Source organism: Felis catus, chromosome B3 (genome assembly GCF_018350175.1).
Source record: "Felis catus isolate Fca126 chromosome B3, F.catus_Fca126_mat1.0, whole genome shotgun sequence".
NCBI classification, from domain to species: Eukaryota; Metazoa; Chordata; class Mammalia; order Carnivora; family Felidae; genus Felis; species Felis catus.
Window position 1 is genome coordinate 40,999,293 of NC_058373.1, and position 25,211 is coordinate 41,024,503.

General features: G+C 47.5%; 1 protein-coding gene across 6 annotated transcripts in view; it reads left to right on the forward strand.

Annotated features, from left to right (window-relative positions):
* Positions 1 to 25,211, forward strand: part of DAPK2 (death associated protein kinase 2) — a 121,319-nt gene that overhangs the window by 56,490 nt on the left and 39,618 nt on the right. For all 6 annotated transcript variants that reach the window (XM_023255222.2, XM_006932468.4, XM_023255223.2 and 3 more), the window contains exons 3-4: positions 9,493 to 9,714; positions 17,991 to 18,129. In XM_023255222.2, coding sequence (XP_023110990.2) covers positions 9,493 to 9,714; positions 17,991 to 18,129 — 361 coding nt within the window. The remainder of the gene's footprint in view (positions 1 to 9,492; positions 9,715 to 17,990; positions 18,130 to 25,211) is intronic.

A 25,211-nucleotide genomic window follows, 5' to 3' on the forward strand; every position in this document is an offset into this window, starting at 1 on the left:
GGGGAGGAAGTGAGGTAGAGAGGTGATGACTTGGGGCATCCACAGAATAAAGCATTCGTATCTCTCTCTCTCTGCTTTTCCAGCTTTGGTGAGCTGTTTCCCTTTGCCTGCCTGAATCCAGCTTTTTCTGCCAGGTTTGGTCAAATTCTACCTGCTCTATAAGGCTTCCACCGACCCCTGTCAGCTGGTACTCCTTCTCTGTTCTGACTTGCTGCAGCATTACTGTTTGCTCCCTCACTTGACCCTGAGGCACGTGTCTTTTCCACACCCATGTCATATTTCTTTTTTTTTTTTTAATTTTTTTTTTCAACGTTTATTTATTTTTGGGACAGAGAGAGACAGAGCACGAATGGGGGAGGGGCAGAGAGAGAGGGAGACACAGAATCGGAAACAGGCTCCAGGCTCTGAGCCATCAGCCCAGAGCCTGACGCAGGGCTCGAACTCACGGACTGCGAGATCGTGACCTGGCTGAAGTCGGACGCTTAACCGACTGCGCCACCCAGGCGCCCCAGCATATTTCTTTTTCCATTAGTGTGTGTCTCATTTCCCCAGCTGACTATAAGCCTTTCAAGTTGTGGGATGTGTCATGCTTATAGCCCTTCGGACACTGATCAATAAATGGGGGGTGGAGGAATGAATTAGTGAATGGATGGATAGGTGAACGGACAGTTCGGTGGATGCAGGAAGGTGGGTGGGGAAATAGGGAGGTGAGTGGGCGGTAGGCTCCAAGCCCAACACTATATTATGTATAACCTACATCATGTCAGTGTCTAGAACCTAGACTCTAGACTAAGAGACTAGCCAGAGAACACTGAGCTGTATTTTCAGTGAAAACCTTTCTCTATGTAGCCAGGTGCAGCTTAAATTAGGCCAGACTTCTTTCAGGTGTTGAACTTATGGGCTCATGTTCATTTGACAACAGCTATCAAAATGTGCTTATACCTCAAAATAGATTCCAAAAAGTAATCATACCTCAGTCTGACTTGGCTGTGCTCAACGATTCCTTCCTTTCTGTGCTTTAGGAGTTTTTTTCTGACAAAAAAAAAAAAAAAAAGGTCAGAGGAAGGAAGTTTGTCTGCAGGGGCAGCGTATCAAATGAGCTAACCTGTGAATGCAGCTGTCATAGGCCAGCATGAGCATACACCTCTGACTCTGTGGACAGAGGCCATTTGTAGGTCACGGTTCAGCTCCTGGAGACTTGTGGTTCCTGATTCTATGTATTCCTTACTGCTGACCCTGAGCTTGGTTTGGTTGGAGTGACTTCTTGAAAGACTAGATAATAATTTTGAGAAATATCAGTGTTTTCTATCCCCCCCCCTTTTTTGCATGTACAGTTTGGAGATCATCAAAGAGCATGTCGCCACATTGTACAGTGTGCTTCCCAAATTGTGCTTTGTGGAGCTCTCGGGGTTCCACAGAGCTCGTTAAGCCACAGGGGGTAGGCTCTGAGTTGGTGGGTTCTGAGTGCCTCTCCCCCAAAAGAAGCACTGCTTTTTATCTTTTTTACATATGGCACGTATTCTGTGCAAGATTTATTGGAGATGGGGTTCCACACCTCCAACAAATTTAGAAATGTATGTCAGGAGGCTGTCAAGTCATTCATAACATGGTCAGAGAGGAGAAACGGATTCGTTGGACAGACTGCTTGGCTCACTAGCTGGGAGAAAAGGCCACTTAAATTTTTTTGTTAACATTTTTATTTATTTATTTATTTATTTATTTATTTTTCAACGTTTATTTATTTTTGGGACAGAGAGAGACAGAGCATGAATGGGGGAGGGGCAGAGAGAGAGGGAGACACAGAATCGGAAACAGGCTCCAGGCTCTGAGCCATCAGCCCAGAGCCTGACGCGGGGCTCGAACTCACGGACCGCGAGATCGTGACCTGGATGAAGTCGGACGCTTAACCGACTGCGCCACCCAGGCGCCCCAACATTTTTATTTATTTTTGAGAGACTGAGAGAGACGGAGCACCAGCAGGGGAGGGGCAGAGAGAGAGGGAGACACAGAATCCGAAGCTGTCAGCTCTGAGCTATCAGCACAGAGTCTGAGGCAGGGCTCGAACCTACGGACCTCGAGGTCATGACCTGAGCCAAAGACAGCCACTGAACCGACTGAGCCACCCAGGTGCCCCAAGAAAAGACCATTTAGATGGCTCCAGAAACTCTTGTGTTTGTAGGTCTTGTGCTGATGTTTCTACCTGCTCCAGAGTCTCCACTAGCCTCCAGCTGGCTTGGATGGTCCTCCTGTGGGTCTCACACTCCTTGCTTGCCCACCTAATTCCCGATGTGCTGCCCACCTGGCTTTTAGTAAATTTTTGCTCATTACCCTTATCTCTCTGTCCTGGAATTCTGACCTGATTCCTGTGATTTCTGGTGACTTTATACTTCTTCACCTTATTTTGGCTTCCTGGAAAATTGGTTCCTTGCCCTGCCCTTGAGTAACTGTGTCCCAAGTATCATCTGCCTTCCTGGATCCTGGCATCCCCTGGGACCCCACTTTTCATCTGCCATGGCCCTCCCAGCACTATCTTCTTCTTCTTTTTTTAAATGTTTGTTTGTTTATTTATTTATTTATTTATTTATTTATTTATGTATTTATTTATGTATTTATTTATGTATTTATTTATTTTGAGAGAGAGAGAGAGAGAGAGAGCGAGCAGGGAGGGGCAGAGAGAGAGGGAGAGAGAATCCCAAGCAGGCTCTGCACTGTCAGAGCAGAGCCTGATGTGGGGCTTGAAATCATGAACCTCGAGATCATGACCTGAGCCAAACCCAAGAGTTGGATGCTCAATGACTGAGCCACCCAGGTGCCCTGCAGCACTATCTATTTTTAAGCTGGGATCTGAGGAGGCAATTCATTGGGGCTGAATCAGGTTCAAGAATGTGCTGGGATTGGAAAATGGGGACCAGGATCTGGATGTGGCAATCTAGTGGATGGAAAGAAAAAATAATTAACATCCATGGAAAAGTTCTAGTTCACATAGTGCTTTCACATTTCATTCTCATCACAGTCCTGTGAGATTGGGATATTCTTATGTCTGTATTACACACAAGGAATGTGATTTGCTGAAGGTAGAACTGGAAACAGAACCTGGGTCTTTTGACCCTTAATCTTGGACTAGGGTATAGGAGATAAGAAACGGGTTGATTGCTAAGGCAATGAGGAGAAGGCTCTTGTTCATGGGAATTGGGAGTGGCCTGACTAGGGGCTGGATATTTTGGTAATGGATGGGAGATAAGAGGCAGTCAACCACAAAGGCCCCACAGTCAAGGCTGGCTAGGCAGAGGAGTGAGGAGGGGGCTTTGTGACATCATCCCCAGACAGGCTGTTGCCATGAGATCGGGGTGTGAGTCCTCTGGGATCAGGCTGATCCGGTTCTTGCAGACTACAGATTTGAACTGCTCCTGCCCATGCCTTTGAGACATGTTAGCTGACGAGCCCATTCCCCAACCTGTTAGGCTGCACTTGGGGTGGCCTTGATTGGAAGCATCTAAGCATTATCCCTGCCCTGTAGCCCTGAAACTTGCAGGGTAATTCCAGAAGAATCATGGCTTATTGTTCTGCAGTGTGGGAAGAGGAACTGTAATGACCACTTGGGGGAAGTAGGAGGAAGAACCTCGTCTCCGCAACTCTGTGACTCAGAACACTGCACGTTTGCCACCACTCCCCTCAGTGGCATCTCATCCCTGGGTTTGCATTCTGTGCAGCTCTGCCTCATCTCTACCTTGATAAACTGGTGACTTCGGGGCAGGTTACTGAATTCACGGACACTTTAAAGTTGACTGAGAAAGGGGTGCTTGGGTAGCTCGGTTGTTTAAGTGTCTGACTCTTGGTTTTGGCTCAGGTCATGATCTCATGGTTCATGAGTTCAAGCCCCATGTCAGGCTCTGCGCTGGCAGCATGGGATTCTCTCTTTCTCTCCCTCTCTCTCTGCCCCTCCCCTACTCATGCGCACATGCACTCTCTCTCTCTCTCTCAAAATAAATAAATATTTTAAAAATTAAAAAAAAAAGTTGTCTGTGAAAGGAAGTGAGTTAAGTCCACTCTATTCCTAGACCTTACAAAACACCTTTAGCAGCCCACCCCTCGTGATTGCCAGAGCAAGTCAGACTGGCTGCAGCTTACCATGGCAGGTAGGGGTGGATGGGCTGTGGATGTGGTCTCCTTGATGCAAGCCATGATGGGTGCATTGTCTTTTGAAAATTAAAACCAACAATAAAATAAAATAAAAATAAGTCTGCTTTCTATTTTCATGTGCTCGTGCAATTCTGAATAATATCAGTGATAAAATATTCCTCTCTTCTGGGGTGGGCGCCTCTCCTCACTGCTTGGTACACTAATGAAGCTAGAGTCAGTAGGCGGGATTTCACGTCCTAGACCTGCGATCAGGGCCGGCTACCGGGCCCAACTACCAGGTCACTTAACCTCCCTAAGCCTCCACTTTCTTTTCTGTGAAATGGAACTAAGAATGATACCTACAAATATTAAAAGAATGAATGTAAGATTAGTTTATAAAGAGAAAAGCTGGGTATAAATGTTGTAGTATCTACATTGCTATACAAAAGCTAAACGGTGTGAGATCTGGGTCTTGCTCGGGTTATTCTTCTTTGGCAGTGAAGAATTTGGGGGTGATTGAGCCAGGTTCTTCCGTGAAGTTGAGGAGCTAGTGTTGGAGACGTAACATCGTTTTTGGCACTGAGAAACTGTTCTGGGTTTACGCCTTTTCATCTGATTCCTGGGTAGACACTAGGACACCCTTGTGGGGCATCACCCTGGGGTCCTGCTGTGTTCTGAAATGAGGCCCATCTGTCTGACTCGTGATGCAGCCTGCTTCATCCTCAGGGGGTGCTGAGTGAGTGAGGAGCTGAGCCCTCTGCCTGGGAAGAGGGGTGTGTTCCTGACTTAATTGCAGAAGAGTGTGCTGGCATAAGCACAGAAGGTAGTGTGTGTCTGGAGGATTGACTGTCCCTTACTAAACCAGGCCACGTGACTTTCACACGCCAGCCTTGGGCACTGAACCCCCCTCCCCCGCCCCGCCCATGCCTCCTGCCTTTCTACAGGGCTGGATAGTAAAGCCCTTTCTCAGGCATTATTTGTGATTTCCCCTGTGACGTGACCAGTCTAGGTTTTCTCATCCCCACTTGACAAGGGAGGAAACTGAGGCCCAAGGAGTTGAACAGCTTGCCTGGGGTCAGGGCAGGGCTTTGACTGGAACCCACATGGAGAATGAAGGGAAGGCCTTTACTTCTGTTCAGTTTGCTGTGGGCTTTTTAGAGCTTTCTGACAGAAGCCTTCTGAGGTGAGACTTCAGGGGGCAGGTGGAGAAACACAAACTGAGAAGGCAGTTCCTTGCCCCAACCCATGAGGCTTTGATGGCAGGACCAGGAATTAGGCCTCCTGAATGCCAGCCCTTTGCTGCATTAGACCATGGGTTAGGTTTTGACTCTTGCAGTATGAAGGGAGGGGAATTGGAATATGTGTGCTTTGTGCTTATGTATCCCATGTTTTAGCATTCCCATAACTTCTGACTTAGTGTTGATAACGATTGTCGTTAGAGATTGGGTGGCTCCCCTCTCTTCCCTCTCTGGATAACACCCTGGGGGTCTCTGTCCTAACCTAGAGAGCTCCTCGCTACCTACCTCTTGCCCCCATAGCCAAGTTGGGCAACTTCTGCACTGTGGGGCCTGAACTCCTATCTTTGGAGCATCCTAATGGGCAGATGAAGGCCCATCACCATCACTGCTTTTACCTGCCCATTACCAGGCATAATACAGAGTCACCTCAGCTCTGATTTTATTTATTTTTATTTTTATTTTTTTTTTTACCTCAGCTCTGATTTTTGCATTTGCGACCAGGGTGTGTCTGAATGTAAACTTCCATTCCTGTTACCCCCAAAGCCTAGGGTAATCTTCTGTCTTGGTTTGGAGCTGACCCATCAAGCAAAAGACTCCTGGTGGGAGAGACGACACTCCTCTCCTCCCCTTCCCTTCTCTCCCTTACTCCTTCCCTCGAATGTCAAATCAAAGAACTAAGGGAGAGGGTGATAAAAGGACAAGGAATAAAATGAGTAACAGCAGTATAGTATCTTTATCTGTCAAAGGGAGATGAGGAGAGGACTGTTGTCAGGCGGTGTTTCTCAGCCCCGGCTGCACATCGGTCACCTGGGAAGTTTTTAAAGATCTCAGTTCCCAGGACGCAGCCCAGATCCAGGAGACTGGGATATAAATTCCCTGGGTGATACCGGTTTACAGACAGTTGCTCCAAGGATTAAAAGAGTTGGTTAACTGCTTAGAACAAAGATATTCCTGTATCAGGTTATGCACTAGACTCATCAGAAGGACTTTCAAAATGGTACTGATTCCCTGGCCGCGTATTGCACACCATTTAAATCAGTGACTTCTGGGGTGCCTCTTGCTTGGCCTTCATGTGAGCAATACACTAGTAACAGTTATACTAGCTATCATTTTTTTTTTTTTTTTTTTTTTACTAGCTATCATTTTTTAAGCTGACTGTGGGCCAACATCGCAGGTATTTCCAGTCATCATGATTCCCTGGTAGGGAGTCATGATTCCCATTTTACAGATGAGGAAACTGACGCTCAGAGCAGAGAGCCACTCTCCCCAGGGGACAGCACAAGTTTCCTGAGTCCAGGCCTGTCTGCCCCGGAAGGCTGCGTTTGCTGCCCAAAGCCTGGCGGCCAAGAGGCTGGCCTTAGTGGAGCGTATTCTCCCCTCTTCTCCGTAGTGGCCCAGCAAGAGGGGAAAACCCATAGGTGGCCTTAGCTCTCCTTGGGTTCCCCAGGGCAAGTTGAGTGGAGGATCCCTCCCCCAGGAAGAGAGGGGGAGATGAGGGGTGCTGCTTGGTATTTGGCTCTCAAAATACCTCCTTTTGGTGCGAGGAAGTTGCCTGCATATTAGGACTGACCCCCGGTCACCTCTCATTGCCGCAGCTGCTCTCTCTCACAAGGGGAAAACTCAACCAGGAAAAGCAAACACTCACTTGCGTTTTTGAGAGTTTGAGGAATTTTTAAGTCATGTGATACAGAAAAATGCCTCTCTTTCCCTCTTAAGACAAAGCGAGGGGGCTATCTCAAGGTGACTGAAATATTTTGCTCTGCTTTATAAAAACCTTGCACCTCCACCTCTGTGCTCTGTAGGCTTAAACAAAATGCTTAAAATCCTTAAGCTTTGGTTTCCCCATCAGTCAGCTGGAAAGAGTAAGCCCTGTCCGCCCTCAAAACTGCTGATGCCAGGTCCCTAAGATGTCAGAGAAAAGAAAAGCATGGCCATCTTGACACGGAGACTCACAGTTGCCTGGGACTGGAAGCTTTGTCAGATGTTTCCTGGCTCCCGCTAGGGACCCAATGTCCCTGAGGCCCATAGTAGCTCTAAGCGACCAGTGTTAGAGATCTCCCTGAATGTGTTCACTCTGGCTTTGGGAGGCCTGGCTTCACACCGCTTGTGTCAGCTCTTGTGTGTAGACAACTAGGAGCCAATATTTGGGGCATAAATAGCTGAAACTTTATTTAAAATTTTTTTTTAACATTTATCCATTTTTGAGAGACACGGAGAAACAAAGCACAGCAGTGGTGGGGCAGAGAGAGAGAGGGAGACACAGAATCCAAAGCAGGCTCCAGGCTCTGAGCTGTTAGCACAGAGCCTGACACAGGGCTCCAACTCATGAACCATGAGATCATGACCTGAGCCGAAGTCGGATGCTTAACCAACCGAGCCACCCAGGCACCCCTGAAGCTTTAGAGTTAGTAGACAATGGAATATAAATTTGGTTCCACAAAGCCATCCTTGTCCAGCCTAGCCCAGGCCCCAGGGCCCCTCCTTCCCCAGAGCTCCCTCTGTACCTGTTATCTGTGCCTTTGGTCCTTGCCCCGCACAGGACCTGGCACAGACCAGACACTCAGGCAGCACTAAAGTGAATGAAGGATGAGGGGATGGAGACATACAGGAATATGTATCTGGTGATGTCTCTAAGGTGGTTGCCATAGAATGCTATTTAAGTGTTGGCATATCTATTCCTTGCTTGCTCTACTTGACTTTTTTTTTTTGTCACTTAGGTTTATTTTGAAGACTGTCTCACTGAGGATTATTCTAGGAATGGAGTGGTTCAGATGTGATGCTATTTTCTGAGGTTGAGGCAAATATCCCGAGAATTTCATCGTGTGTAACTCTTTTATCCCAGAGCCGCAAAGAGAGTACATCTTAAGTGTGGAGTATGGCATCGCTTATTAAGCCATTAAGCTGAACCTGCAAACTTTCTGAGTTCTGTCTTAGCAGTGGGTATTTTGAGCAAACGTGGGGGCACTTGTGGGAATGATAGAAGGGGAGTAGGAAGACGCCAGGAAGGGTGACCACTGGGCCGTCTCCAGGCCCTTAGAGCTGCCCACCCACCCTGACCACCTGAACTGAGATGGTGAACAGAAGGCTGCTTCCCTCCCCTGTGGAGTGGGCTGTCCTTGGAATGCTCAGAGAAGCTGGCTCAGGGCCACCTGCCACTCACATGGACACTATTCCATGGCTACTGTATTGGTCTCCAGAATGAAGCATTTCTAGGCCCAAACCTGAGGGGCACTTAGCATATTCTTGACTTCTATAACTACTTAGTGGCTTTGTGGACAGTGAGCTGGGCACCTGAGCTGGCCATTAGCTCTGTGATGACCTCACGCTTGTCACTGACCTCTCCTGTGCCTCAGTTTTCTAACACTTTGCAATTCTATGGTCCCATCAGCCCTCTCGCTGTGACCAACTCCCCCTTACGGTTATTAACAGTGTTAGGCTGCCTCCACCCACCCCCGCCTCCTCCAGGATCCCACCAACCCAGCCAGCAAATCCTCTGGCCTTGTCTGTACATTAAGTGTATCACTCTCGGATTTTCTCTGCCTCCTTACTGAGGACTTGCTTTGCTCAGGCCATTGGAATTTTATTTGTTGGGAGGAGGTTGGGGGCAAAGGTACAAACATGAGCGTATAGAGATATCACAATTATAAATGGATGAATTTATACTTGTGTCCAGGTAAGACAGACTCAAATTCAATAACTGTTACCATTAATATTTTGGCCATACCAATATTTATGTTTTTCCTTGCTAATCTTTACATTATGTAGTATAAGCCTCTGGACATTGTGATTTTATCTAGCAGATACTGGACTCGGGTTCTCATAGAGACTTAAGAACAATGAAGCTGTGTCATCCTGATCAAATAGGAAACCGTTCAGGGCCTCGGTGTTCACATCTGTACACGGGGAATGACAATACTGGCATTCATTCCTAGTAAAGGCAAAGTACTCATATGAACAGAAGGAAGCCCAGTACCTGGCCCCTCTCAGCCACTCGTTACCTGGCAGGGGAGGATGCAGGCTGGTGATATAATTTGTCCTACTCTGGCGGAATGAATTAGTGTGGCCTGGGGCTGACACCTGGTCACTTCCTTGATGGACGGTTACACCCTGATTGTGCTGGTCTGTGTCCCCACAGCGGCCAGTTTGCCATTGTGAAGAAGTGCCGAGAGAAGAGCACGGGGCTGGAGTACGCGGCCAAATTCATCAAAAAGCGGCAGAGCAGGGCCAGCCGGCGGGGCGTGTCCCGGGAGGAGATCGAGCGGGAGGTGAGCATCCTGCGGCAGGTGCTGCACCCCAACGTCATCACGCTGCATGACGTCTTTGAGAACCGAACCGACGTGGTGCTCATCCTCGAGCTGTGAGTGGGTGTTTGGGACCCATGGGGGGCAGCAGAGGCAGGTAGGGTGGTGGGTGCTTCAGCCACAGGTCCCAGAGGGCAGCGGCAACCAGACCTCATGAGCTTGGCCCAAAGAAGGTGAAGTCAATGGTGGGTGGTTTTCGTTGGTTGCTGCCCCCCTCGTCCTCCTTCTGAGCTTGGGCCAAAGGTGGGTGGGTTTGCTGAGCATCAGGGACAGAAGGCTAGGGTCTGGGTCTGGCTTTCATGGGACCCTGGGGATAAAAGGGAGGCAATGGCTGGCCCCTGGGTCGTTTCCTGGCGGAGCATGTGGGAGGATGGTGGGGGCTGGGGGGCGGTGTAAGAAGGTAGTATGAGGGGAGGAGAGGCTGTCCGGGAGGGGTCTTCTCTATGAGGAGGAGGGGAACAAATATCTTCAGGCTCTGCAAAGCCCTTCTCCAGCCCTTTCTTGGGAAAAAGTCCCACATTTGTTCTGTTTGATGCCTTCATTATCATAATAATAGCTATTATTTAGAGAGCCCTAGTATAAGGCAACCATTTGTCGATGCTTCTTGTTTGCCATCCTGTTCAGTCCTCACAAAGACTATTGAGGGAAGTGTCCTCCTAACACGGAGGAGTTACTTGGTATTCACTGTATTGAGCACTTCTGTTATCTTATTTAATCTTCATAAAAATCTTATCACACGGAAGCTCTTACTATCTCCATTTTACAGACAAGAACACTGAGAGACCAGGTCTCTTATAAGACCCTAGAGCCAGGAAGAGGAGGGGCTTGAGTCCACACTGCTTGTGCAGACAGCCTATGAGCATGAGGTGAGATGGCATTATGCTGGCCTAACTGGGCAAGACGTCATAGTCTGATGATACCAGGACTCCAGGAATTGGCCACCTTGTGTCCCTCCTGGAGGTGTCTCCATGGGATGGGGAGATAGAGCTTTGGCAGGCAACAGAGTTTGAGTTGGACTGTACAAGTCACAATGGCTGTGTGCAATCAAGCAGCACGACCTGGTGTTGGGAGTGTTCCGAGCCTCATGGGCACGTATGCATCTGCTGGTTGCAGAGGAGTGGCAGCATTTGTTTCAGAAATCCCTGACTTTGTGACCTCGGGCAAGACACCTCACTCCTCTGAGCTTCAGCTCCCATCTGTAAATGTGACAGCCATCCTTAACCTGCGCACAAGTTGGGTGGACCACCTGACATTTGAAGTCATTCTAATTTGAGAACTAAGCCCTGACGTTACCAGGATATAGATTTATGTAGCAGATGGGCATTTGCATACTCTTGCATTGATGCTTAAATTATCCATCTCACTGTTTAAATGCATAGACTCGCCCGTGCTATTCCTTTCACTCCAGCGTCCTCCGGTCTCTCCCGTAGACCTCTCAGCCACTTGGACTAGTTGGCATATGCCGCTGCCTGACTCAGCAAGCCTGGGGGCGTCCCACAGGTTGCGTCAGCCATGTGGACAGCCCAAGGTGTGGCATGCCGCAGGGCTAAGGGTCAACAGTTGGCACAGCGTTCCCAGCAGAGAGCGACAAGCTTACCCCCGCTGGGGAGGCTAGGCCACTGCTTTAAAAAAACTTTCCAGCAACTGAAAAGAAATTGCATTTACAATCCTACCATCCAAACATAGCTATTCATGTTTTTCTGTGGTTCCTCTCGGCCTTTATCTATTTGTATACAATCATTGTACTTGCACAATTTCTTGCTCTACTTTTCCCCTTCAGCATAATTTCACAAATAGTTTTTTTTTTCTTTTAACTGACTGTATCATGTTTCATTGAATTACATACTCATATAGCCCTATCGTTGGACATTTCGTTTTGATTTTCCAGCTTTTAACCATTACAAATTTCAGTGCCAGAAAACAACTTCCTTCCCATAATTTCCCACTTTTCTTTTGAATTAATCCTTTCAGATCAATCCCCAGGAAGGGGATGACTAGGCTGACATTTGGAGGGCTCTTGATATCCTCACTTTCATGGGACGGTATTAGTTAACCTGTAGGACCTACAATATAGGAGCGGTTTCCAGTTTGCCCGCAGCCTTGTCAGCCCTGGGCCATTTGTTCTAAAACAGGATTCATTATTCATTTGCCTTTATAGTTATCAAATGATTTGTTGTTGTCATTTTTATTCTTATAAGATTAAAGTGTTTTATTCTTTAATTGCTAGAGAAATTGCTTGCTTCTCCTGGTTTGCAGAACCCTAGGAGTTGGGGTCTGGGATGCTCTTGAGATGTCCCTGTTTCTCCCAGCAGGGCTCATGGTCAGCAACAGTTATGTGCCCTCTTCCAGGGAGTTGTCACCATCCCTACCATCAAGCTGTCGCACTGGTACTCCCAGTGTGACTTGCTTGAGCTCCTGTGCTTGCTCAGTTCTGTCTATTCATAGTTTCTCTATCACCTCTTTTACTTTGAAGCTGTCTCACTGCTCTTGGGGTGCCTGACTATGGAGTGCTGGGGATTGCTAAGGCTAGCAATGGTGCTGGAACAGTGTGTGACAAGGGTGTCCCAGGGAGGACCTCCCAAGAGAGAAGGGGTTTTCATGGGCTTTTGTGTTGGGATTTGGTGACCCCTGTTGGGCTGATCAGCAGCCTTTGACTGCCTGGTCCTCACGGTGCCCTAACAGGTTAGTGGGTTTGCCCAGTGTTTAAACATGACTATCAGTGCCCGCCTTGTTCAGTTGAAATTGCAGGTTTTGTGGATGGGTTTACCCCAATCCCATTGTCCGTCAGCAACTGTTGTCTGGTGCAAGGCTTGCTTTTGCTTTCTGCTAAAGTGACCAGTACTCAGAAGACATACCCAGCCCTGAGTTAAGTCCCTTTAAACTGTCATCACTCCATCCATGACCTCCTTAGCAATAGCTGCCTCTGGTCAGGGCTGTTGAAAGCAGGGATGGGAAGGATTTGGTTTTGCCATATAAATTGACTTTTGTATGGCATAAAGAATATTTTCAAAATCTCGGTAGATTAATTCATGTCATATGTGGAGCTTGCTCTGAAAATGTAAGTCAGCCCCGGGGGGGCGGGGGAGTTGGCAGGCCTCTTATCCAGGCCCCTGACCTCTCTGGGGCCTTCTGGGCTCCCTGCTAATGGAAAGATATACCCATGTGGTTGCATACCAGAGAATGGGTTGGCAGATCACCCCAGCAGTGCTTTCCAGTGCCCTAACTTGAGTGCACCTTCTTGGGCCCAAGTGGCTCTGGCAGCATCCTTTCCAAATCACTGTCTATGCAGATCATTTCAGTACACATCCAAGAAAGCATCTGAAAAGGTTTTCTAGCAAGCAGACCAACCTGTGGGGAGGAAGGAGGCAAAGGTCAGCTTAGCAGGAAGGGGACTGATCCTGAGAATGCTGAGAAGAGAGGAGAAGAGGCCCAGACTATTGGGTTTTGCTTTTCATCTTTAAGCTGAAGAGGTTTGGGATGTGAGAGGAGAGAAATTTGGGAGGAGATGGGGAATGGCTCTGGGGAAGAGAAACCCTTGGGAAAAACTATATTAGGGGAAAAATGAACAAAACCTTGAGGAGAGCTGCCTGAGCACTGATGTGAGTGTCCCCAGCCTGAGTGTCCAGACTTGGACGTTTATCCCCGTGGGCTCATCAGCCTCCACCATTCCAAGACTCTGGGGAATATTCTAAGGGCCACCGTGGCTGGGATCCAAAGGAGACCATGTCTCACCCAGTCTCCTGCTCAGATCACACCTTCAAACAAAATGGCTGATTACTGTCCCCTAAAGTCCTCACCCAGCCTGGGCCTTCACATCAGTGGTGTTAGGTGACAGGACACATCCACGTTATCATGAGATTCTTTTACACTTATGCAGCATTCTATTTAAGGTAGGAAGGGTAGGGTGTGCCCGAGGCCACAGCCTCATAGGACCCAGCAGGGGCTAGAAGTATAGAAAACAAGGGCCAGGCTGGGTCCTGTGTTTCAGAGGGGCCCTGTGGATTTGAGCCGGTCTGGACAGGTCTCTTGCAGATGCCGAGCCTTCACTTTTATATGCTATAGAATATGCTATATCATGTTGATATTTTTAATGTTTTTCTCCCCCTTTGTTCTTTTTTTTTCTTTTTTTTTTAACATTTATTTATTTTTGAGACAGAAAGAGAGAGAGAGCGTGAGCAGGGGAGGGGCAGAGAAAGAGGGAGACACAGAATCCGAAACAGGCTCCAGGCTCTGAGCTGTCCGCCCAGAGCCCGACGCGGGGCTCGAACCCACGGACCGTGAGATCATGACCTGAGCGAAGTCAGACGCTTAACCGACTGAGCCACCCAGGCGCCCCGCCCCCTTTGTTCTTTTATCCACCCACCTTCTATTGAATGTCTTTGTTTCACAAGGTGCTGTGGAAGCAAAGATAACCTAGCTGGGGAGAGAGGCAGACAGGTAACAATAGCCCGGTGTGATGAGGGCTCAAATGCGGCTCAACAGGGATGTCAGAGGCCTACCCAGTACTTGGGGTGGCCTTGAGCTTTCCTTTTTGCACCCATTCAAACTTTATAATGTGGAGACAATGTGGCAAGAGGAACACACAGTGGACTGGGACTGAGAAGATCTGGCTGTGACTCCTGGTTCTGTGGCTTACTGTGCGACCTTGGGCAAGTCACTTGCTCTCTTGGGGGCCTCAGTTTCCTCATTTGAAAAGTCAGGCCAGAAGTTCCGTCTACCCTCAGGGTGGATATGAGTCTCAAGTGAGAGAATGCTTGGGAAGGCGCATTGCTCCGGTGGCCAGCTTGGAACCAAGCACCCTTCTGCCACTGCTATGCCTCATGACAGTATGGTGCGTGTTATTTACTTCCGGGACTTTATCGAGGGTCTCATAGCACTTGTCCAACTCTACAGCGAGATTCCCCCCTCCCAGGGGGCAGCGAGGCTGGTTTTTTTCCTCATTCCTGTTTTGCAAGAAGAAAAGCTCAGCCCTGGGACTCTCACGTGCCGCACCCCAAGGGGAAGGTTGGGTCTGTGTTAGGGAAGGATTGGGACCACTGTCCTGGCCCTTTGACCTGGGTCTGCAGAGCAGACTCAGAGTTTCTGCTTCAGCCGGTGAGAGGGGTTCAGGTTCCAGCGCCTGCCCAGGTAGGGGTGGGGCAGAGGATGGCTTCACCCATGAAACACATGGAAAAGTAGTGCACAAGCCTCGCTGCCAACAGCAAGGCAGATGCTTTAGGCTACACCCAGCTGACTGAGTAGAGGGGCACTGCGGCTCGAGCAGATAGTATGCACCCCTGCACCTTCTCACCTCATTCCCTCTTCACCCCTTTACCACCACCCGCCCCACTTACTCAGCATCTGTCACGTGGTAGACACCAGCCCTGAGGATGAGGATCTGATTCATGGCTCCTGCCCTTGAGAAGCTCACACCCCAGCAGGAACAGAGGCTTCTGGCATTTGTCTGTCTACTAACGGGAGATATTTTCAACCCCATTTGACAGATGAGAGAAGACTGAGGTGGAGAGTGACTTGGTAGTCAGTGGCAGAACCAGCACGCCAGCAGGTCTGCAGCTCATCTCCGAAGCCGGCCAGCGCACAGGGACTTCTTGCCACATACATGCCCTGCGCTTGCCCCCATCTCTGTGCCTTTGCAGAGAGATGCCTGCCTGTTACACCTGTCTCATCCCCTTGCTCCCTGAGTCCAGACCCTACCCAAGCCTCCCTGCATTCCCAGCACCTTCTCCCACCACTTAAGCCCGCACTAACCATATGTGATAAGCAAATAATAACATCATGGCAGAAGTCCCTGCTGATGGGACACAGTCAGGTGCTGGTCACTGTGCTGAGTGCCTTCCTTAATGCACCAACTTGTTTGCTCTTCAGAACAAGGTGAGCAGGTAGACGTTCCCATTACCCCCAGCTCCTGAGAGACCTTGCTGAGAGAGTTAGGGCGGCTTATCTCCCGTCACATGTTAGTCTGAGAAGACAGTGTTGGACTGTGGCTGGGGCCTGGACGCGGCCTTGACCGCACGCTGCCTTACTGGGAGACCTTGTGTAGCTCCTTCGCCTCCTGTGGGCCTTGGCTTTCTCATCTGTTATGAAAGAACTTCCAGGTGATCATGGTCTATGTGGGAGCGCGGCTGAGGGAGATCATGGAGTCTTCCCCCCGGAAGTTTCCTGTTCACTTAGAGTGGATTTCAAACATACGCAAAAGGAGAGAGAATAATGTTGGAAAAACTAGGTCATTTGTCCCATTGATTGTCTCACAGTCTGGATTTGGCTTATTCCTGCCTCATGCCATTAGTTAACTTCTTCCTCTATGTCTTGTATTTCCTGTAAACTAATAGTTAGATCTAAATGAGATACCCTTTATATTGACACTGTTCGATAGAAATATAATATGAACCGTATATTCAATTTTAGATTTTCTAGTAGCTGCATTAAATAAGAAGTGAGAAGAAATAGGTGAATTAATTTTAATATTTTTATTCAATCCAATATGTACAAAGTATTATCATTTTAACATGTAATCGATATAAAAATCATTAATGAGATATTTTACATTCTTTTTTCCGTATTCCATCTTCAAAACCCAATGTGTATCTTACACTTACAGCACATTTAGCTCATTCTCAGTGCAGTGGTTAGCATGAAATACAATCCTACCAAAACAACAAAGCTGTGTTTACGGGAAAATATTTCACACCATTTCAGTTTTTGAATTAAAATGACTTCAAATGAAATAAAATTTAAAGTTCAGTTCCTCGTTGCACTAGGCGTATTTCAAATGCTCAGGAGCCACGTGTGACTAGTGGCTGCTATATTGGACGGTGTTCATAGAGGGCATTTCCATCACTGTAGAAAGTTCTGTTGGGTAGCACTCAACAAGAGGCTTAAGCAGATGTAGGTGTCATAAGTGTTGCTGTGTACTTCCTGTTGTACCTCATTGTGTCCAGTTGTTCTGTTTTTCAGGATGCTGAGATTGATTAGTGTGTCCATGGGTGCTTCTGGGCATTTTTAAAGAAAGGAGAAAAGGAAATTTTGGTGCCGTTTAGGGTGAACTAGGTGGCAGGGAGTGAGTGATTCCCCAAAGTGGGACAGAGGCCGTTCTAGCCATATAAGCATCATCTGAGGACACTTAGTATGATATAGTGGTTGAAAGTCATTCTTCCTGGGTTTGAATCCTGACTGCCACTTACTAGCTCTATGACCTTAGGCAAGTCACTTAACCTCACGGAGCCTCTGTTCCTTCAACTGTGAAATAGGAAAATACTAGCACTTAGCTCACAAGGTATTATGATGGTTAAATGAGATAATGTGCATAAAGCACACATTATGCACAGAGTAAGTAGTCAATGAATATTAATTACTAGTATTATGTTATTGTAAAAATATGGGTTCCAAAGCTTTGGGGCTAGAGAATCTGATTTGGCAGCATCTGTGGTAGGACCTGGGATCTGCATTTTGAACAAGTCTCCAGGTGATCCCCCTGGCCCAGATCCCTCCCCGAGATTTTTCCCTGGGATGACCCTTGGCTCTGACCCAGCCCCCGAGAAGCACATCCTGGCTGAATACCCCAGCGTCTGTCAGAGGACAGACAAGCCCGGTAGAGTTGCCAGATTTAGCAAATAAAAATCCCGTATTGTATCTGGCAACCCTAAATCTCTAATCCAGCTAAAACTGTAAACTAGCATTTATAGGAGAGGTTGTTCTGCGCCGTGGGTCTCCATTCCTGCCATATCTACCATAAGGTGCAAGAGTGTGGAGTGTGAGGACAAAAGTAGCACTTTTGGGTTTTTAGATAGGTCTTTACGTTTCAATTAGGGACCATGTCTAGATTTTCGACTCTGAAGAGGCCATCTTTTATAAAATCCAAGAAGGGGCTTTAGGGGCCATCTTACTCCATCTGCTCATTCTGCAGATGGGGAAACTGAGGTCTGACTGGAGGGGGGAGAGCAGTTGTCCAAGGTCAGTGGCAGGGCTGGACTGGAACCTAGGTGTCCAGCTGCTGGCCCAGCATATGTCCTTCTCTGTCATCCCACAGTACTTGTTTCTGTCCTCTGCTACCTCAGTCGTGGTGGGGGAGAGGTAACACCTAGGGTCACCAGAGGCCCTTCTGGTAACGCCCTAAGAGTGGCTCATACCCTTGTGATCCAAAGGGAAGAACACAGCGAATAGAAGAAAAGGCAGTCCCTGGTGCTGGCTGGACAAAGCCCCAGAGACGGGTGAGGGGATCCTGCCATACGTCCAGATGGTGGGGGTCAGGTTCAGGAGCTGCCCCCTTTGGCCTGGCTCCCTGACACACAGGTCTGACTGGGCCTGGGCCCCACCCCACACCGGTGTCTTGCAGAGTGTCGGGAGGAGAGCTCTTCGACTTCCTGGCCCAGAAGGAGTCGCTGAGTGAGGAGGAGGCTACCAGCTTCATCAAGCAGATCCTGGACGGTGTGAACTACCTTCATGCCAAGAAAATTGCTCACTTTGATCTCAAGGTCAGTGAGGGGGTGAGGGAGGAGAATCATTTTAGGAAGAAGGAGCCCAGTCCCTTCTGATGTCACTGCCGGGAAGGGCTCAATGCCCGTTTGGCCCTCGTCCCTTCTCTTGCTGTGGAAAACTCTGAGCTCCTAGGAAAGAAATGATGCCACAGAAAGTGTCCTTTTCCTCACTTCCATTTCACCTATCAGGCTTTCTGCACATAGAGACTGACTGCAAGAAGCTTCTTATTCACACCACAGGTACCTTATCTCTCTCAGGGAGCAGGTGGGGTGCAGTTTTTAAATACTAGACCAACAACAGGAAACTTGAAACCAAACACATTTCACAAGACTGGACTCTTCAGTAACTGAGAACTAACTCATGAGCAGGCAGAAGTAGAAGCGTTCAGGCAAGGACTACTGAGGTTGGCTGGCCCTACAGGCCCTGCACAGCACAGCCTTCAGCGGCCCTGGCCCAGAGGTCATCAATCTTGGAGCTCAGGGGCCTCTGGCTGCCCTCGCTGTTCCCATCCCCTACTGTGACCACAAAACTGCTTCCAGGGGCCGCTCATCATTTGTGGTAACTGGTATTCAGGGTCAAGAAAGTTCACTGTGACCACATAGGACCTCATAAAGCAAGAGTGTGGTCAAGTAGAAGGAGCAGTTCCCATAGTAACTGAACTCAGTCTAGTAGACTGATGAGCCTTTACAGACACCCAAAGCTTAAAGATCCTCTAACCTGTGATCAGAGGGACCTATTTCCCAGGGTGAAATCCCACTCATTTTTCTGTCCAGAAATTCCTGTTGTGTTTCAAGCATTGTGCCAGGCACCTAGGTATTGCTACAGATACAAAAATCAACTGGGCCCCGTCTGGGCTTAGTTCCTCTTTTCTAGGAAACTTAGTACAGGAGACAGAAAAGAAAGACCAACAATAGAAGGAAGTATAGGGGAGCTGCAATAGAAGGAAGTATAGGGGAGCTAGGGAGCTGAAAGGAGAGGTCATCTAAGTCAGACTGCATTATCTGAGAGGGCTTCCTGGAAGAGGTGTTATTTGAGTTGAATTTTGAAGGACTGGCAGGGGTTATCAAAGGAGAAGAGTCTTCTAAGGAAGAGAGAACGACAGTGTACATGGTCCTGAAATAGCACAATGCATTCAGGGAAATAACAGGCAAAGGGTGAATGTTCCAAATGGCTGGAGAATAAGCCAGGAAGAGAGCAGAAGGCAGACACAGGGTTTGAGAGCTAAGCCAAAGAGATTGAACTTTACCCTGAGGGATATAGGGGCCAGGTGATCAGGGAGGTGAGGCCAGCAGATGTGTGTTTTGGAAAAATCCCTCCGGCTGGAAGGATGGATAGAATGGGGAACACCTGGAGGCGGGGGTAGGTGCCATCTGGGAAGCTAGTGCAGTAATCGGGTGAGATGTGGGAAGTGCAAAACTAATGTAAGGAGGGGACAGATTGAAGATCAATTACAGAGGTTGGTCTGAGGATTGATCAGGTGCCTAATTAGCTGTGGGGGATGAGGAAGACGGCAGAGTTCAGGATGACCCCCGAGTTCTGACTTGGGAGGACTGGCCCAGAGAGGGCATGGCATGCCTACGGTCTCACAGTGACTGCTTCAGGCAGTGGGTTCAGTTCTTGCCATGGACCCCCACCCCAGCTCTTACCCTGCCCTGTGGGGTGACCTGCCGTGATTCCCCTCGGTGGGGTCCTTACTTCTCTGCTGATTGCCGCAGTATTTTGAATTCCCCCAACAGAAGACACCTTGCAGTGTTTTACACAAGAATCTGGGGTAAAAGTTGGAGTCACCGAGGAGGGTGTGGCCTGAGGGGGACTTTGGACCTCAGAGCGGTAATACACTAAGCAGGCAACCGTCTACCCGGACTGTATTTGTGCCTCCTTCCTGGCAGTACCGTGGACAATTAACTTGCTGTTTTCTGTGTCTTTACTGGCTCCAGGAGACCGACCTCAAAATGGGCTCCTTTGTCTTTTCTCTATGGGGTCTGGTAGAGGTAGGAGGTGTTGTGATCCCACAGGCTCCGTGACTAAAGCGGGTCCACGTTGTTTAGTTTGCTTGTGTGGCTGCTCGCTGTGGTGTGGGGAGTGCTGGCTTGGAGGTGGCCAGGTCGGGGTTTCATCTTCATCCTACTGTGTACCAGGATACAACTGAACCTCAGTCTTTCGGCTTCAATGCAAATAATAATCCCTACTTGGTGCGGTTGTTAAGGGTTAGAGAGCAGCATTACCTGCTGTGTACCAGACAGTGCTCTGTAATAATACCTGCTATTGTTATTTCCCCTCCCAGAATAGAGGAAAAGGAAACACAACTCTTGTTACAGTATGTTGGGCCCGCCAGCCTCGAAAAACAAAACTGCTAATGCAATTCTCGATTAGCCAGCAGAGCTGAGATTCGTTGCTACGGGGGCAAGTCTGGCTCCTGGGCTCAGTGTGGATGCTTTCCTCAGCCTGGAGATGGTCACTGGGTTTCCCCCGGTTGTGTGTAGGGTGATTCTGCTAACCCCTGTCTCGGCCTCCTGTTCTTAGAGTTGTTCCCACTGTGAGCCTTCTGACCCTCCCTCCCCATCTGTGAGTCCCTTGGTCCAGGCTCAGCTGAGCAACTTCAGGAAGTGATGAGTAGCTGGATTACCTCATGATTGGGTAGACACTTCCTGGAGCCAGAATGTGGGTAGGCATGCCCCCGGTTGGAACTTTCCACCAGCTGGAGGGGGTCATGTAGAAAGCCCAGCTGGTAGCTTAGAGGGGACTTCTTGATTCCATGTTGTTTCCAACCACATAAAATTCATTTTACACGAATACAGTTTTCTCCCTGATTTTCACTCCCTGTGAGGTGCCTCTGCTTTTCTCAACTCTTATATTCTGTTACTCCTCACCAAGTGAGTCAGACTAGCCTTGCTGCCCCTTGGACACAGCCACTGTGTTGTCTCCATGCCCCTACCCATGACCTGTTCTCCATGCTCACCTTCCAGGAGCAGGTAATAGAGGACAGTGAGCTCTCACCTGTCTTTGGAATATGAACTTCTCCTGGATCCTCCCATGATAAGCTCCTCCTATGTTCAGTCACTGTGCTAGAGAGGTGAAGCCCTGTCCCTGCTTAACACATGCTCCCAGCCTTGTGGCAGAGAGCAGATAAATGGACAAATTAATGTATGATAAGCAGTCTTGGTAAAAACAAATCATGGCATGCTGTTGCCCAGAAATCTATGTTGGGTCCTTGTCATCTGTAGGATAAATAAACTCGTTCAGCATGGCATTCGGACCTTTCTTATCCTGCCTTAGTCCAGATTCTGGTCTCATCCACCTTTCCCCACTCCAAAACACTAGCCCCAGGCAACAAGATGACAGATACATGTTCTGGCCTCTCTCCTTCTATGTTCATGCTGTTCCCATCCAGGAAGCTGTTGCTCTTCCTTTCTCTGTCCGTGGACATCCTTCCTGTTCATCCTTCTAGGCCCAGCAGAAACATCATTTCCTCTAGGAAGCCTTTCCCTTCCCTACTACGTCCCAAAGCATAACTAAGAATGAACTTGCCTTTATGCTTCCGTTGCCCTTTGTACAGTCTGAGAATGTCTATTGCTGTTGGTCACTCTACTGCTTGTATCTAGCACTGTGCTTGGCACATGACACATTACTCAGTGTTGAATGAATGAGTAAATGAATGAATGAAATGACTTAGTAAGACCAGATGCATGCATGGATGGCAAAGACCCTTTGATGTCACCTGGGAAATGCAAAAGAGTTTGCGGGCAGAAGTCAGTGCAATGATGTAAACATTTATTGGGGGGCTATAGTATGCCCAGGAGTAGAGTGACAAACATCAGTGTGATATGGTACCTGCCTTCCACGGGCAGGAGATGGCCACGGTGAGACTTGGTGGGGAGGCCACCTGAAATGAAAGCTAACCATGACTCTTGCCAACAAATGCCCACTACCAAGGGGTAAGCGTTCCACCTCAGCAGAGGGAATGCCAGGCCAGTGTGTGCTGTAAATTCACCATAGAAAGGCTGATTGACATGGGTAGGTAGGAGTGGTAAAGGTAGATGATGTTGTCTGTATTTACATGGTTGGAAGGGACATTGGGGCTGCCTGCCCTTCAGTCACAGGGAGCACCCAGTGTGCCTTCAGACATGCCTTTTGCGGGACAGATTACCAGGAAATGGGGGTCAGTACCACCTAGGAACCTTACCCTGGCGTGTGATCCCTACACAAACAAAGGCCTTGTCGAGAGCGGTTTTGTGTGGTTTTGTGTTTATTTTGTATTTGGGAATTTCCCTTCTGAGTTTTGGTATTTCTCCCCTACATCCTAATCCAACTTGAGGATTCAAAAATGGAAGCTCGGCCTCAGGTCTGACTAGTATTTTAAGCAAAAAGAACAAGTCATGAGGATTGAAAAAAATTATATGCAAACCAGGAACCCTCATGGGGCTTTTTGGCTTATATAACTACTAGAAAGGAAGAGTGAATTTCTGAACAAGTACTCCAAAATTCCAAATTCCTCTATGCCCTGATCATCTTTTGAGCTGTTTTTATGTTCATGATGTGAGGGGGTTTGCTTGTCAAGCTTTCATAGGAATGATATCAATAGTACTTTTGGATGCATGAAATCATGTAAAGCTGATAAAATTTGCTGATGTCCATTGGGAATTTGTGGATGGGGGAGACATATGAGAAAAAGAGAGAGATTAAGAATGAATCCTAGGGGTGCCTGGGTGGCGCAGTCGGTTAAGCGTCCGACTTCAGCCAGGTCACGATCTCGCAGTCCGTGAGTTCGAGCCCCGCGTCGGGCTCTGGGCTGATGGCTCAGAGCCTGGAGCCTGTTTCCGATTCTGTGTCTCCCTCTCTCTGTGCCCCTCCCCCGTTCATGCTCTGTCTCTCTCTGTCCCAAAAATAAATAAACGTTGAAAAAAAAATTTTAAAAAAAAATAGTACTTTAAATGTATATTGCACTTTCTATAATACAGCATGCTTACACGTTTGTTCTCTCATGTGATCCTCATGGCCACCCATTGAGGTATAGGTATTGTCACTTTTTTACACACAAGGCAGTTGACATTCAGAGAGGTTAAGTAACTTGTCCAAGATCACACAGGTTTTTTTTAATGTTTATTTATTTATTTTGAGAGAGAGAGAGAGAGTGAGCATGAGCAGGGAGGGGCAGTGAGACAGAGGGAGAGAGAGAGAGAGAATCCCTAGCAGGGTCTGCATCCTCAGTGCAGAGCCGGATGCAGAGCTCGATCTCACAATTGTGAGATCATGACCTGAGCCGAAATCAGGAGATGGGTGCTCATCTGAGTCACCCGGGCACTCCAAGATCACATAGGTATTAAGCGAGATAGCTGGAGCTTGAATTTAGCCAGTGAGGAAACACTAAGCCAAACTGGGTATTACCAGCTTTTTCAGTCACCAAACTGTGACGGTGTAGACTTCTTACTTCCTTGGTCCATGCCTCTTATATTTAATTAATCCAAGGGTCTGAACCATGTCATACATTTATCCTTTACATGGTTAATTTCTCATCTGGTTACATTGTTTTTTCTTTCTAATATCCTCATAATTTTTAAAAAGTGCCTATTTTATTAACTGCTATAAAATGTGCATGCATTTGAAAGTAGAACTTACAAGAATGAGATTGTTTCCATACTAAAATCTGGTGGCATGAAGTGAAGGTAAGACATGGCAGAGATTTAACTTAGGATAGGGTGAGATTGTGACGGTGAAGGCCAGACCGAAGAGTCTGTATAGGCAGTCACAGCCATGGAAGGCTTTTCCCCTCAAATGTTTTTATTACGAAAACATTTCAAAACATTTAAAGAAATTGCAAGAATACAGGGGACACCATTACACCATCCCCCTAGATTCAACACGTGGCCACATTTGCTTTACCTCTTTCTCTCTTTAAAAAAGAATAAAAAGGGGCGCCTGAGTGTCTCAGTCGATTGAGCGTCCAACTTTGGCTCAGGTCATGATCTTGCAGTTCATGGGTTCGAGCCCCATGTCGGGCTCTGTGCTGACAGCTCAGAGCCTGGAGCCTGCTTTGGATTCTGTGTCTCCCTCTCTCTCTGCCCCTCCCCCACCCCTGCTCGGTCTCTCTCTCTCTCAAAATTAAATAACATTTAGAAAATTATAAAAAAAAAGAAAGAAAAAACTTTTTACTTATATAAAAGTATTTTATGTCTGTATATCTACACACAGACATGTACACATGTGTACATATTGTATATATACATACATATGATCTTTAGAATTAAAATCATTTTAAGTACAAATTAAAATAAAAACATGTATGTGATTTAAAAATTTTTTGGCATAATTTGAGAGAAGATTATAGCCATCCTGACACTTCATGCTCGGCACTTCTGTAGGCTTCTCCTGAGACTGAGGTTGGTCTCCTACAGTACCACATCATACTTAAGAAAATGAGCAAGCATTGGTGGAAGACCTTTAATGGGTGGATAAACAAGATTCTATTTCTGATATTGAAAGAAAATTCTGGCGGGGCAGAGAGAGTACGCCAGTTGGAGGCGGTGATAAGAATATGGGAAAGAGATGAGCCAAAGGTACCCCTTAGCATCTTTTAAAATTTTTATTTAAATCCAAGTTAGTTAACATATAATGTAATAATGATTTCAGGAATAGAATTTAGTGACTCATCACATATATATAACACCCAGTGCTCATCACAAGCGTCGTCCTCATTGTCCCTTGTCCAGTTAGCCTATCGCCCCACCCAACACCCCTCCAGCAACCCTCAGTTTGTTCTCTGTACTTAAGAGCATTTTTCAAGGGAAGGATGATCTTTTATGCTATTATAAAAAGTAATAACTCATAGAAAATGTAGAAACTTACACAGAAGTTACCCACAGACTTTCCACTCCAAAGCAACTATTATTATCACTTGGTGTGTTTTCTTCAGCTTTTTATGAACAGGTGTGTGTGTGTGTGTGTGTGTGTGTGTGTGTGTGTTAGGGTACTTGTAACTATATTGCTTTTACAGTTTTCTTTTGTGCTTTTTTTTTTAACTTTACATATTAACCCCAGCAGCCCACATGGGCTGTCAAGTATTTTAGTTTGCTGTAGAAAC